General features: G+C 37.7%; 7 protein-coding genes across 8 annotated transcripts; 3 read left to right on the top strand and 4 right to left on the bottom strand.

Moving 5' to 3' along the window:
- Positions 1–733: 733 nt before the first annotated feature.
- On the bottom strand, positions 734–1453 carry LOC129785905 (heat shock protein 23-like). The gene has a single exon (XM_055820574.1). It carries the CDS (start codon positions 1365–1367, stop codon positions 855–857), a length of 513 nt encoding a protein of 170 aa, XP_055676549.1. The 5' UTR covers positions 1368–1453; the 3' UTR covers positions 734–854.
- Positions 1454–1880: 427 nt separating this feature from the next.
- Positions 1881–2605, top strand: LOC129785909 (heat shock protein 23-like). Its single transcript, XM_055820578.1, has one exon. It carries the CDS (start codon positions 1993–1995, stop codon positions 2488–2490), a length of 498 nt encoding a protein of 165 aa, XP_055676553.1. The 5' UTR covers positions 1881–1992; the 3' UTR covers positions 2491–2605.
- LOC129785845 (uncharacterized) lies at positions 2534–4531 on the bottom strand. Its single transcript, XM_055820490.1, has 3 exons — positions 4244–4531; positions 3124–4187; positions 2534–3062 (listed from the first exon to the last, which is right to left on the bottom strand). The coding sequence occupies exons 1-3, from the start codon at positions 4286–4288 to the stop codon at positions 2669–2671; spliced, it is 1503 nt and encodes a 500-aa protein (XP_055676465.1). The 5' UTR covers positions 4289–4531; the 3' UTR covers positions 2534–2668.
- Positions 4532–4628: 97 nt separating this feature from the next.
- On the top strand, positions 4629–6302 carry LOC129785862 (tryptophan--tRNA ligase, cytoplasmic). Its single transcript, XM_055820519.1, has 4 exons — positions 4629–4902; positions 4969–5380; positions 5446–6025; positions 6102–6302. The coding sequence occupies exons 1-4, from the start codon at positions 4749–4751 to the stop codon at positions 6201–6203; spliced, it is 1248 nt and encodes a 415-aa protein (XP_055676494.1). The 5' UTR covers positions 4629–4748; the 3' UTR covers positions 6204–6302.
- A 178-nt stretch (positions 6303–6480) lies between these two features.
- Positions 6481–7181, bottom strand: LOC129785908 (heat shock protein 23-like). The gene has a single exon (XM_055820577.1). It carries the CDS (start codon positions 7098–7100, stop codon positions 6597–6599), a length of 504 nt encoding a protein of 167 aa, XP_055676552.1. The 5' UTR covers positions 7101–7181; the 3' UTR covers positions 6481–6596.
- A 950-nt stretch (positions 7182–8131) lies between these two features.
- LOC129785904 (heat shock protein 23-like) lies at positions 8132–8875 on the top strand. Its single transcript, XM_055820573.1, has one exon. It carries the CDS (start codon positions 8235–8237, stop codon positions 8751–8753), a length of 519 nt encoding a protein of 172 aa, XP_055676548.1. The 5' UTR covers positions 8132–8234; the 3' UTR covers positions 8754–8875.
- Positions 8876–8908: 33 nt separating this feature from the next.
- Positions 8909–12145, bottom strand: LOC129785886 (calcyphosin-like protein). Of its 2 annotated transcripts, none has more exons than XM_055820552.1 (3): positions 11973–12145; positions 9439–9774; positions 8909–9337 (listed from the first exon to the last, which is right to left on the bottom strand). In XM_055820552.1, exons 2-3 carry the CDS (start codon positions 9772–9774, stop codon positions 9026–9028), a joined length of 648 nt encoding a protein of 215 aa, XP_055676527.1. In that variant the 5' UTR covers positions 11973–12145; the 3' UTR covers positions 8909–9025. The 2 variants fall into 2 exon arrangements, with proteins under 2 accessions (XP_055676527.1, XP_055676528.1); XM_055820553.1 differs by lacking the exon at positions 11973–12145 and adding an exon at positions 9912–10360.
- Positions 12146–13013: the final 868 nt, after the last annotated feature.

Genomic DNA, 13013 nt, shown 5'->3' with positions numbered 1-13013 from the left:
AAATAAAAAACAAAAATTGCCTAACTTTAAGGGGCAATATCTCCGAATCCCCATTATCGATTTCCTTTAAATTTTGATATGTTGTAGCCTGACTCAATATCTTTCACCAGTCCGAAAATGAAGAAAATCTATGTCGCCGTTTAGAAGATATGACTATTTGAAAAATTCTTGAATTTGAAAAGTTCTAAGAACTATATCTCTTGAACCGCTTGACCGATTTTGATCATCTTAGTATCAAATTAAAGGTTTTGCAAAACTCTACAACTTTCTAGAACATTATAAACTTCTAAAACCATTCTTTCAAGACAAAAAATGCCAAAAAATGTTTTTGCAAAACAAAAAGTCGCCATTTTGTATTCTGGAGGTGACCTTGAAAATTATTGAAATTTATCTCAATTTATAGCCTGTTTTAATACCTTTCCAAAACTAGTCAAGAAATTTCTGTAGGTCTTATAGAACTAGAGATATGACCATTTATATCCATCAAATTGACGAATTTCACAAAAAAATTAATTTTGTCCACTAATTCTGCTCACAAATAGTAGGTATTACAACGCATAATAACACTTCTACACGTTGTGGGACACCAACTCTTATAACTGGACGCGTTATGATTGACTTTCTCTATAAAACGACAGAGAAACAGTGAAAAAACATGATGTTTCGCATATTTTTGCGCCAAAATATATTTCCAAAAGTCACCACCGCTGTTTTGAAAAAGCCGTTAAAAAAGTTTAAGCCCAAATAATTTTTTTATTGAATTTTAAAAAATATAAATTACATTTTACATAAATAAGTCTTTAAGTGAAAAAAAAATCTTAATTAGTTAGGAACAAAATTGAGACGAGACGATTTTATTTGGCTTCATTTTGTTTGTTCTTTTGCTCATCTTGAGATGGAGATTTCTCTTCAATCCGTTGAATTTCAATGACTTGCTCCTTGCTCTCAATGGCCTTTGGTGGTGCTTTCACGGTGAGGACTCCATCCGCAGTGAGTGTGGACACCGCTTCCTGAATGTTGCAATTATCAGGCAGAGCATAGCGGCGAACAAAGTGGCGGGAAATGAAACTGTTGTCATCTTCGCGCTCCTCATGTTTACCCTCCACCACAATGTGATTGTCCACAGTTTTCACGGAGATCTCTTCTGGTTTGAAGTGCCTCACGTCCAGGCTCATCTCAAATCCTTCCTTCTCAGCATTTTTCTTAGCAACTTCAGTCCCATGATCGCAGTTCCATAGGCAGCGGTGCTTGCGTGGCTCGTGTTGTCGTCTTTGGCTCAGCCACAAATCACGAGGAGTTACTCCGAATCCCCAGAAGGGATCGAAGATGTCGTCGGAAAAGTTCACAATCAATGGCAAAACAGACATTTTCACTGATTTTCTTCAATTTCTTTTCTTTCTTGAAGATTTTGTTCAATTTGTTCACTTCTTTCGAAGTTGTTCACTTTGTTAGCTTTCTTGATTTCAACTGATGCAGGCAGTCGGAAAGCGCGCCAATTTATATGCCTGTCAAATGTCCGAGAAGGTTCAAGAAAAATCGCAAGAACATTCGAGAAGATTCTATATGGAGGAAACATTTGACATGTTTCCAGAAAGTTCTTTTATGATTCATAAACTTTTTAAAATCTTTTTTTTTTTCTTTTCTCTGGTCGTCGCCAGGTTTTTTTTTATTATTTTGTGATCCTTTTAAAAACAATATAAAAAAATGATATAACAATAAAAGCTAAAATTAGACATAACTAAACTTTATTTTTATTAACATTCAAGAATGTTCTCGAAACTCTTTAAATGTTGATTCATTCATTCATTCAGAATCTAATCGAATGTTCCTGCGCCTTCTCGAACATTTGACAGGCATATAAATTGGCGCGCTTTCCGACTGCCTGCACAGTTGAAATCAAGAAAGCTAACAAAGTGAACAACTTCGAAAGAAGCGAACAAATTGAACAAAACCTCCAAAGAGAGTAAAGAAAGTGAAGAAAAATCAGTGAAAATGTCTGTTCTGCCATTGATTGTGAACTTTTCTGACGACATCTTCGACGATGTGGATCCCTTTTGGGGATTCGGAATAACTCCTCGTGATCTCTGGCTGGCCCAGAGACAACGATTGGGGCAATCCAAACGTCGATGGAACTTAGACAAGGATGTCTGTGTCAGGAAAAATGCTGAGAAGGAAGGATTTGAGATGAGCCTTGACGTGAGGCACTTCAAACCAGAAGAGATCTCCGTGAAAACTGTGGACAATCACATTGTGGTGGAGGGTAAACATGAGGAGCGCGAAGATGACAATAGCTTCATTTCCCGCCACTTTGTTCGCCGGTATGCCCTGCCTGATAATTGCAACATCCAGGAAGCGGTGTCCACAATGACTGCGGATGGAATTCTCACCGTGAAAGCACCACCAAAGGCCATTGAGAACAAGGAGCGTGTTATTGATATTCAACAAATAGCACCTCCAACCTCAACTGAAGAAGATAAGAAGAAGAAATAGGACTGATTAAAACAATTCTTTTTTTTTGATTATTTATCATGGAGACTGATTTCAAAGATTTTATTTATGTAGATAAAATCAATATTTTTCGTCAATAAAAAAATATTTCATTATAATACATGAAGTTTTTCTTAAAAGAGTTATAGATTGTACCACTTTGTTGAGCCACCAAGATCGTTTAGCTGGAATTCTTCATTCTCCTCTTTTTCAGCTCGACATACTTTTCTTCAATTTCTTTATCAGTGAGATAGTTTTCTGCTTCTGCTCGATCCATATTGTGCTCATTCATGAATAGATTAATCATCCATTCTGGCAGGACGTACTGCGTTAGGAGATGCTCGAGTCTAAAGCGCTGTTTCATTGGACGATGTTCCTCATTTACGTATTTGTCAAGGAGAAAAAACTCAGCTTCTAGCCTTTGCTGAAATGTCACTATATCGCTGTGGAAGTCCTTAATTTCTGGTATTCGCATCTTTGGATATTTTTCAAACTTCTCGATTGTCTTGTCCATTTTCTCCTCAACAAGCGCAAAGGATTCCAACAAATCTTCCATGGATATGTGATGGCAGTTCCTAAAAATTAAACATTTCATTTAATTAAGAGCTTAAAAACATGAGCTAGAGGGCTTCTTACTTTCTTGGAGACATGGTAGGACCCTTCTTTGCAGATTCTCTAACATCCAGTGACTCCTTACTTGGCATTGTCTTCTCCCTCCGTTTCTTATTCGGTGATGGAGATACAATCTTAAAATCCTCATTGAGATCTTTGTTCTCCATTTGAAGATCTTTACGTGGATTTGGTGGTTCATTCCCATTGAAATCGTTGTCATCAATATCCGCCTCAGCAGTATTTTCTGAGTTCTCATCAGTGTCGGAATCTTCAGGACCAAAAAGTTCATTAGTTTTCTTTTTGTTTGAACTTTTTGTGGACGTTGCATGAGGCACTTGCGCTTCTGGAGGAAAACTTGTCTTCCTCTTACTTGTCGATGCTTTAGAAATCGACAAGTTTTCCGTGGGAGAGTCTAAACCTTTAAAACCCGTATCTGGGGTGATTTTCTCTTTTCGCTTTCGTTTTGTGGCTTTATACTGGTTCACCGTGTCTGCAGGGATCCCACTCGGTACGTATTCCTCAAAACCACTTGTCTTAATTTTCTTACTTGGAGTGTATGTGGCTCTTGTAAGTCGAGGAGTTGTGCTCTGGGGCACATATTTCTCCTCATCAAACTTGTTCTCTAGTAATTCATTTGTCACAGATGAAGGAGCGGTACAGTCATTGGAAATGAAGGCCATGTAGGCAGAATCTTCTTCATTTGATCCATTTTGGTAGTCCTCCTCATCTGCTTTAATCTTGGCGGATGCTTTCTTGTTTTCCTCAATTATATTAACTGCCTCCAAGTATTTCTTCTGTAGTCCTCCGAATTTCACATTCACAGACAACTGAATGCCGTGGAGTGAGGATTTGCAGGTGTCATCAAAGATCTTCAGGACGTAGCTGGGACATCGAGTATTTGTTACTTCCAATTGAATATCGCCGGCAACATTAATTGACTCCGTGTGGTCATTGATCAGGTACTTTTTCTCCTCAATGTAGCCACCTAGTGATGCCTCAATATCCCTCCAGTCTCGTTCATTGACCCACTTTTGCGTGTCATTCCGTGCGATAAACTCAAATGACACAGCCAGGAATTTTTGATTGATCTAAATGGAAAATTCTTACAATTTACACGAAATTAACTTCACGACAAATGACTCACCTTGACTAGGTCAATAAATCTGCAAGTCTTGGATTTATAAATCATATTTAAGGCAAAAAAATTAAAGGAGGAAAAATTCTTCCGCTTCGACGACAGCTGTTTTTGCACGTTTCCTCAACCCATTAACGAATTGCTTCCAAAGTCTGGAATTGGTTGATTTTCCAAAGATTAAAAAATGGAATTCAGTTATAGAACTTTATTTTATTGTTTTATTTTAATTTAAATAAATTTTACAACATTTTGTTTTCACATCTAATAATAAATCGAAGCTGTCGAGAAATGTGTATAGTATACAAATAAAGTCCACGGAATATCCCAGGAAATTCCACTGGAGACTTGTTAATGGGCTCACAGTGTGGTAAGTTTGGTTAATTTGCTAATTTTCGTTTTTATCAGTGTATATCCCATGTGTTTCGGTGTCAATTTTTTTGATGAATGAATTTCTTTACGCGTTTCCATAAAAAAGGTGAAATATTGCAAAGAAAGTTCTGTAAAATTGGTGAAAATGAGTGCAGAGGACGTAGTAAATGGCATAGAAGCCATTAGTTTGGAGAAGAACCCGGAGGATGTATGCCAGGCAGAGGGAGAGGACGACTACGTGGATCCCTGGACAGTGACTAGCAAATCCGACGCAGGCATTGATTACGACAAATTAATAAGTAATTTTTTATTTTCGCCAATAATAGGCAAACGTGGCATTGTGATGGGACATTGATTGATTTCAGAACGCTTCGGCTCCTCCAAGGTGGATGATGAAATTCTTGCGAGGTTAGAGAAAGTCTCGGGAAAACCGTGTCACCATCTCCTGCGACGTGGGATCTTCTTTTCCCATCGTGATCTCCACACCATCCTCACGCTGAAGGAGCAGAATAAACCCTTTTTCCTCTATACTGGTCGGGGGCCGTCATCCGATTCCATGCATTTGGGCCACTTGGTTCCCTTCATCATCACCAAGTGGTTCCAGGAAACATTCGACGTTCCCCTTGTTATTCAGCTCACGGATGACGAAAAGTCCTTGTGGAAGGATCTCAAAGTTGAAGAGGCAATGCGAATGGCGAGAGAAAATGCCAAAGACATTATTGCACTTGGGTTTGATGTCCGGAAAACATTTATCTTCTCTAATCTTGACTTTATGGGGTGAGTTTGTTCTCTTTTGTTTTGCTGAAACAACCCTTAGATTGTGCTTCTTCCTTTTATTCCAGGAGATGCCCTGCTATGTATCAGAATATCATAAGAATCCAACGATGTATTACTTTCAATCAAGTTAAAGGAATTTTCGGGTTTGGTGATTCAGATGTGATTGGAAAAATTGGATTTCCAGCTGCCCAGGCTGTTCCCTGCATGTCCACGACTTTTCCATTCATCTTTGGAAATCGCAAAGTGCAGTGCCTGGTACCGTGCGCCATTGATCAAGATCCCTACTTCCGGATGACACGTGATGTGGCCCCACGACTTGGTTTCCCCAAACCAGCTCTCATCCACTCAACATTCTTCCCGGCTCTCCAGGGTGCCAAGTCGAAGATGTCCGCGAGTGATCAAAATTCAGCTATTTTCCTCACAGATACGCCTAAGCAGATTAAGTCGAAAATTAACAAGCACGCATTTTCCGGTGGCCGGGATACTGTGGAAGAGCACCGAGCTCTCGGTGGGAATACCGATGTCGATGTGCCCTATCAGCTACTTAAGTTCTTCCTGGAAGACGATGCAGAGCTGGAGCAAATCCGAATGGCCTATTCCACGGGTGCTATGCTCAGTGGGGAGATTAAGAAGAAGGCAGTAGAGGTGGGTTGTGGTTCTCCTTTCTCCTGGAAATTGTTTTATGCTCTATTATAAAATGTTATTTAACTCTCTTTTGCAGACTCTGCAGCCGATTGTTGAGGAACATCAGAAACGCCGGAAGCTCGTAACGGATGAAATTCTCAATGAATTCATGTCGCTCAGGAAACTGGAATTTTCTTAATTTTTCTCCTTATTCTCGTATTTTTTTATTTGTCTCAAAGCTATTATTATATTTATTTAACAATGCCACGCAATAAATTTTGCTTTGCACAGAAGACAAGAGTTTGATTTTCTTTTTATTTTTATAATTTAGGTCAAGCTTCACTTGAAAAAAAAAATCAATCCATTTGATTTTAGGAATTATGTTCTAATTAAAAACGATCCTAAAATAAACTTTTTCATCAATTTTTCAAAAATTTTTTTTTTAAATAAATTGAAGTTGAATGAAACAATTTATTCAAATCATAATAACTTTTTATTCAGTCATATCTTAAGTCTATAATACATTTTAGAAAATGCTAGTTTAAATTAATTTAGGAACAAAATTGAGAGTATTGAGATCATTCTATTTGGCTTAATTTTGTTTGTTCTTTTGCTCATCTTGAGATGGAGATTTCTCTTCAATCCGTTGAATTTGAATGACTTGCTCCTTGTTCTCAATGGTCTTTGGTGGTGCTTTCACGGTGAGAACTCCATCCGCAGTGAGTGTGGACACCGCTTCCTGGATATTGCAATTATCAGGCAGTGCATACCGGCGGACAAAGTGGCGAGAAATGAAGCTGTTGTCATCTTCGCGCTCCTCATGTTTACCCTCCACAACAATGTGATTGTCCACAGTTTTCACGGAGATCTCTTCTGGTTTGAAATGCCTCACGTCCAGGCTCATCTCAAATCCTTCCTTCTCAGCAGTTTTCCTAGCAACTTCAGTCCCGTGATCGCAGTTCCATAGGCAGCGGTGCTTGCGTGGCTCGTGTTGTCGCCTTTGGCTCAGCCACAGATCACGAGGAGTTACTCCGAATCCCCAGAAGGGATCGAAGATGTCGTCGGAAAAGTTCACAATCAATGGCAGAACAGACATTTTCACTGATTTTTCTTCAATTTCTTTTCTTTCTTAAAGATTTTGTTCAATTTGTTCGCTTCTTTCGAAGTTGTTCACTTTGTTAGCTTTCTTGATTTCAACTGATGCAGGCAGTCGGAAAGCGCGCCAATTTATATGCCTGTCAAATGTCCGAGAAGGTTCAAGAAAAATCGCTGGAACATTCGAGAAGATTCTCGAGATTCTCGTCATGTAGGCTGCATTCAGCCCTTCCGATCGGCAAGTCGACCGGTCGATGAGGAATAGACGATTGGCCGATGAGGAAGAGACGATTGGCCGATGAGGAAATGACGATCGGTAAATAGTGCAAATAATATCATTTTTTTGGTATTATTTGGCCGAATTTGCCTGAAATTCGCATTTGCTAAGACCTTATAAATATTAGCAAAGCGTTCTGTAATAGAATTTGCAAAAATAATTGATATTTTTAAAAAAAATATTCCTGTCAAAAAAGTCAGCCGATCGGAAAGTGCTGCACTTTCCGATCGGCTGACTTTTTTGACAGGAATATTTTTTTTAAAAATATCAATTATTTTTGCAAATTCTATTACAGAACGCTTTGCTAATATTTATAAGGTCTTAGCAAATGCGAATTTCAGGCAAATTCGGCCAAATAATACCAAAAAAATGATATTATTTGCACTATTTACCGATCGTCATTTCCTCATCGGCCAATCGTCTCTTCCTCATCGGCCAATCGTCTATTCCTCATCGACCGGTCGACTTGCCGATCGGAAGGGCTGAATGCAGCCGTAAAGAGTTTGGAATGGAATGTTCTGGAAACACGCCAAATGTTTCATCCATACATTCGAGAAGATTCTCAGTTAATAAATCATTTGAAGAGTTTAATGGAATGTTCTGGAAACACGTCAAATGTTTCAGCTATGTAGAATCTTCTCGAATGTTCCGGATGTGCTTTTCATGAACTTTCTGGAACTTTTGACAGGCATATAAATTGGCGCGCTTTCCGACTGTCTGCACAGTTGAAATCAAGAAAGCTAACAAAGTGAACAACTTCGAAAGAAGCGAACAAATCAAGCAAATCTCCAAGAGAGTAAAAAACTAAATAACTAAAGAATAATAACAAAAGTAAAAAGTAGAGAAAAATCAGTGAAAATGTTGCCATTGATTTTGAGCCTTACTGACGACATCTTCGACATGGAGCCTTTCCATCGATTCGGGATAACTCCTCATGATCTGTGTCTGCTTCAGAAACGGCGATTGGGACACCAGAAACCATCCAGACGTCGATGGAAGTTGGATAGCGAGGTCTTTGGAGGAAAAAATGATGAAAATAGAGGATTTGAGATGAACCTGGATGTGAGAGATTTCAAGCCAGAAGAGATCTCCGTGAAGACCATCGATAATCACATTGTGGTAGAGGCTAAACATGAGGAACGCGATGATGACAACGGTTTCATTTCTCGCCACTTTGTTCGCCGGTGTGCTCTACCCGAGGATTGCAACATCCAGGAAGCCGTGTCCACACTCTCTGCGGATGGAGTCCTCACCGTGAAAGCACCACCGAAGGCCATTGAGAGCAAAGAACACATCATTGAGATTCAACGTATAACAGATAAATCCGATAAATCTCCATCAAAAAATGCACAAGAGAATCAAGCTAAAGCTGCATAAAATCTCATAATTTCTCAATTAATCATACCTATTAATTTAAATTATAAGACTATCAGTATTCCTTCGTAATGTAATTAAACTTTTAAGTTAAGACTTAATAAAGACTTTTGATTTGAATTATATTTTGTTCTTTTATTGGCTTTAATTTATTAGAGTTTTGCATATAGATGAATGCTATAAATAACATTAAATTTCAAAGGCAGTTAGTGTAGAGACTTGGTCATCAAAAATCCTTTGGTTAAAGTTCAACGATCTTTTCCCCGTGAAATGCTTTACAATTTGTAAGCTTGTCTCATCATCAAGTCAAAATACGCATCATTATCTATCGATGCTGACACTGAAGCGTAATAATTCAGAAATTCTTCTTTCGTCACGCGCCCATCCACGACTCCACCCACTTCAAAATTGGCAAGGAACTTCTTCATTATGGACTCTTCTGTCTCCTCACCACTCATATATCTAGGATGGGCCTTTACAGAATACACATTCTTAAGATCATCTAGTGTAATGACTCCATCACCAGTTTTATCGAGCTTCTGAAATGCTTGTTGAATTATATTTGTCCTACCTTCGGACATGGCGGGCTGTAAAAAAATCATATTTTAAGGATATTTTAAAGATACAAAACTTTTATAAGTTTCACTGTTTCTTTTAATAGTATAAAAGAAAAGTTGCAAAACTTTACCCTTAAGGCAACAAGAAATTCTGTCATATTAATCGATCCATTCCCATCGGTGTCGAATTTGTGAAATAAATCATCACCCTCCTCATCATTAACATCCAACCCTGTGTCCCTAAGGCCTTTGTAGAATTCCTCACGACTCAACGATTTGTTCCCATCATCGTCCATCCGGCGAAAAGTTCTGCCCAAACCAAGGATCCCCGTGGCACCACGAGCTAAGCACATGAGCCTCAACTTCTCAATCGAATCCTTTTCGCGTCCATCCACAAGAGCCCTCCGACTCTTGTTCACCATATCCGATTCATGGCGTGACATTGCACTGACGGGACGATTGGCCATCTGCAAACACAGAAAACCATGAAGAAAATGTGAAAATTACAACCGCATGTGCGGGGAAATCGCGTGATTCGATAGCATCGCGCCCAGGAAGTACAAAATAAAGTAATCAGTGGGGACGCCGGGTTTAATTTTGAAACCTTTAGCGAAATCCGTTGATTGTATGTTGGGAATGGTTGCAGGAACATCATATAATCTCTCTAAAACTCGCAATGCTTTCACGTTTAATTAAATTTACAAACAACAGCACTTTGTAATCCTGTCTTGACCTTTTTCTCTAACTCTTCCACAATTAAATTTTTTAAACTGTCCCTTTATGGCAATTGATTTGTCGTGGAATAAAAAATGCGATAGAAAATGTTATTGATTTCTTCGGGTAATGATTTTATTTCTCTGACCCACTTCTTTAATACAGCACTCGTTAGAAAAGCCAATAGAAAACTTTTCCTTTATCACTTAATGAAATAAAAATACATTTCCTTGAGAGTTTTGAGCTCTATCACCAAAAGTAAATTGTTTTATTGTCTCACAACCCAACAATTCAACCTTTAATCCCCTCACACTTATGGATTTGTTGTTTTTGTAAAACACCACACAAGAGGAAGCCACGCAAGTCAAACGAAAGTGATTCCCTCTGACGATGTCAAGGGTGAAAGTGTTGGAGCTTTTTCACCTCCACGGTGCTTTCGTTATATGTGAAATATTCAAGAACTTATGCCAAGATTAATATCTTCCATAGAAAGGGGCTTTAACATTGATTGTGTTGTGTACGTATGTATATTATTAGTTGGTATTCCATTTAATAAGCAAAAGTAGGTAAATAATATTATTATTAGTTCGTAGATATTCAACCAATTATATTTGATGGCAATGAAAGGACATTTTTACAGTAATGATGAGACGTTCGGGAAACAAGATGTCCTTTTCATCAGGTTACAGGAATATTAAAAATTTAATTTAATTTTTTGAAGGAATTGTCAAATTAAATTATATTAAAGTATTTTTGGAGACCAAAATTATTAACAAAAAAATTTATGGGCATTTTTATAGCTAAATGATAATTCATCTCCTAATCTTTTAATTGATTTTCCACTTAAAGCTATAAGTGAAATGCGCCAAAAAATTGATTAATTATACAGATCTGCTGAAAACAATATAGAACTACATTAAGAGCGTTAGAATTTTCCTTATATTAATTAATTGAAAAATTAGAGAAAGAGGAGAACAAACCATTTAAAAACTTCCTCAAAAAATCTTAACTGAACTCAAAAAAATTTAGGCCTGAGAAAAATTTTAAAAATATGACTTCCTGCCGAGATTGTAGCAATATTTAGAGTTGGCAACTGATTTTAGTTGAAAATAAAATACAAAAATTAAATCTTTTAGTTTCTGTCTGATTGTGAGTATGTATCTGAGTAATGTACGTTTTTCCCATTAGTCACACTCCCTTGGACGATTAAACACACATCGTTGTACATATTGTTAAGAAACAGTGAAATAACCAATGACGTATTTTTCTTCATTGCGTGTTAATTACAAAATATAATATACTTTCTCTCATTTTTTTTACACCACATCCACACAATTTTCCCACTTATAGTCCAAAAAGTATTTATAATAGGAGCCATTTTACTGCCTTCAATCCCTTTATTTTCCCTCTCTAGGTCACCAATTTGTGCGTGTTCTAATTAGTTATTAGAAAAATATTATTGACTAAATTAATTGTTTGATAATTTGTGGACATGAAAAATGTATGTCCTTCTGCACGCATCCCGCATATATATAGTCTGAGCGGTGTGACATCACTTTGCAGTAGAGCAAAAGTTCAATCACCCAGTCGGTATCAAGGCTTTCCTGTGTGAAAAGCTCTTGGCAAAATGAAAAGCTGCGGCACCTAACGCAAATTTGCACTCAAGGATAATTAGTAGATCACCATATGGGAAAATGTCTAATTTCATTAAGAGGATGGGTGTGTGTGATTAATTTGATGCATAAATTATTCTCCAGTTTAGCCTTCAGTAGCGGAATGGCGAGAAAATCGATAAAAAACAAAGCATTACTATATGTGTGATTAAGTCATTCTGATTATAACATTTTGTATAAAAATATTTTCGACTGTTCAAAAAAAAAATTAAAACTGATAAGTCACTAAAATTTAGTAGTATATGCACTTTGAAAATTAATAAAAGGAGATAACTCACTTTTCTTTTTAAAACTTCCTCTGATTCCACAATAAAGCACTCACTTATATTAAAGGCAAATAAAATGATTGAAGCTTTTCTTTCTATTAGTATGTGTTCGTGATGAGCAGAAGATTTAATCAATTCGACGGTCTTTGAACGACTAAAGCGCAATACTCTGTTTCCGGTAATGTGGGGCAACTTTACCATCGAAAAGAAGCATATCACGGCGCAATGTTATAACGGCGCCGGGTGGAACGAATGTTGGCAAGGCGAATAAACTTTTATGTTCATTTGTACAAATTTTAAGAACAGAAAATTTTGTTTTTTAGCTGTGTTTCTTTCAGACACAGCTTTTGTGTACCGAGCAAAATCGAAAGTCGTCAGATCGGGCTCAAACTTGGGATGAGCACGAATTAGGGTCCCTACATTCCAAAAAACGTATGCGCCAAAAAAAAAATTTTCCGGCCGGCCGTCCGTCCGTCCGGCCGTCCGGCCGGAACCTATCGATATATTGCAAGAGAACGGTAATAGATAGAGACTTGCGGTAAACGGCAAAGTTTAAATATCGACCGGAAGACATCCGATTATGATGTCAAATCCACCCCCCCACCCCCCCGTCCGCCATTTTGAATAACCTCAAAATTTTGTTTTCGCTATATCTCAGCCGCTATTATAGCTAAAAATCTGAAATTTTTATATGTTGTAGGGGCCATCAATACATTTCCAACGATACCTCATTTTCGAAAATCGGTCAAGCCGTTTAGTCAATATGGCCGCCACAATTTTTCATCGAAAATCGACCATAACTCGAAAACGGCTTGACCGATTTTGATCAACCCGGGGTCAAATGAAAGATCTCAACAAACCCTACAACTCTCTAGAACATCCGAAGTTTCGAAAGTGACCGCTAGGGGGCCAAAAATCAAAAACAAAATTTTCGATGAGTTTTCGATGAATATCTCGAAAACGACGACATAAATTTTTTTCATTTTTTGATATCGCCTTGTGAGTTCATTATGAACCTAACTCAAAATCGCTACTTTTCAGGAGAGCCGATTT

This window comes from Lutzomyia longipalpis, chromosome 1, assembly GCF_024334085.1.
Source record: "Lutzomyia longipalpis isolate SR_M1_2022 chromosome 1, ASM2433408v1".
NCBI lineage: Eukaryota > Metazoa > Arthropoda > Insecta > Diptera > Psychodidae > Lutzomyia > Lutzomyia longipalpis.
Note: the sequence above shows the minus strand (reverse complement) of the source record. Positions and strands in the feature narration are given on the sequence as shown.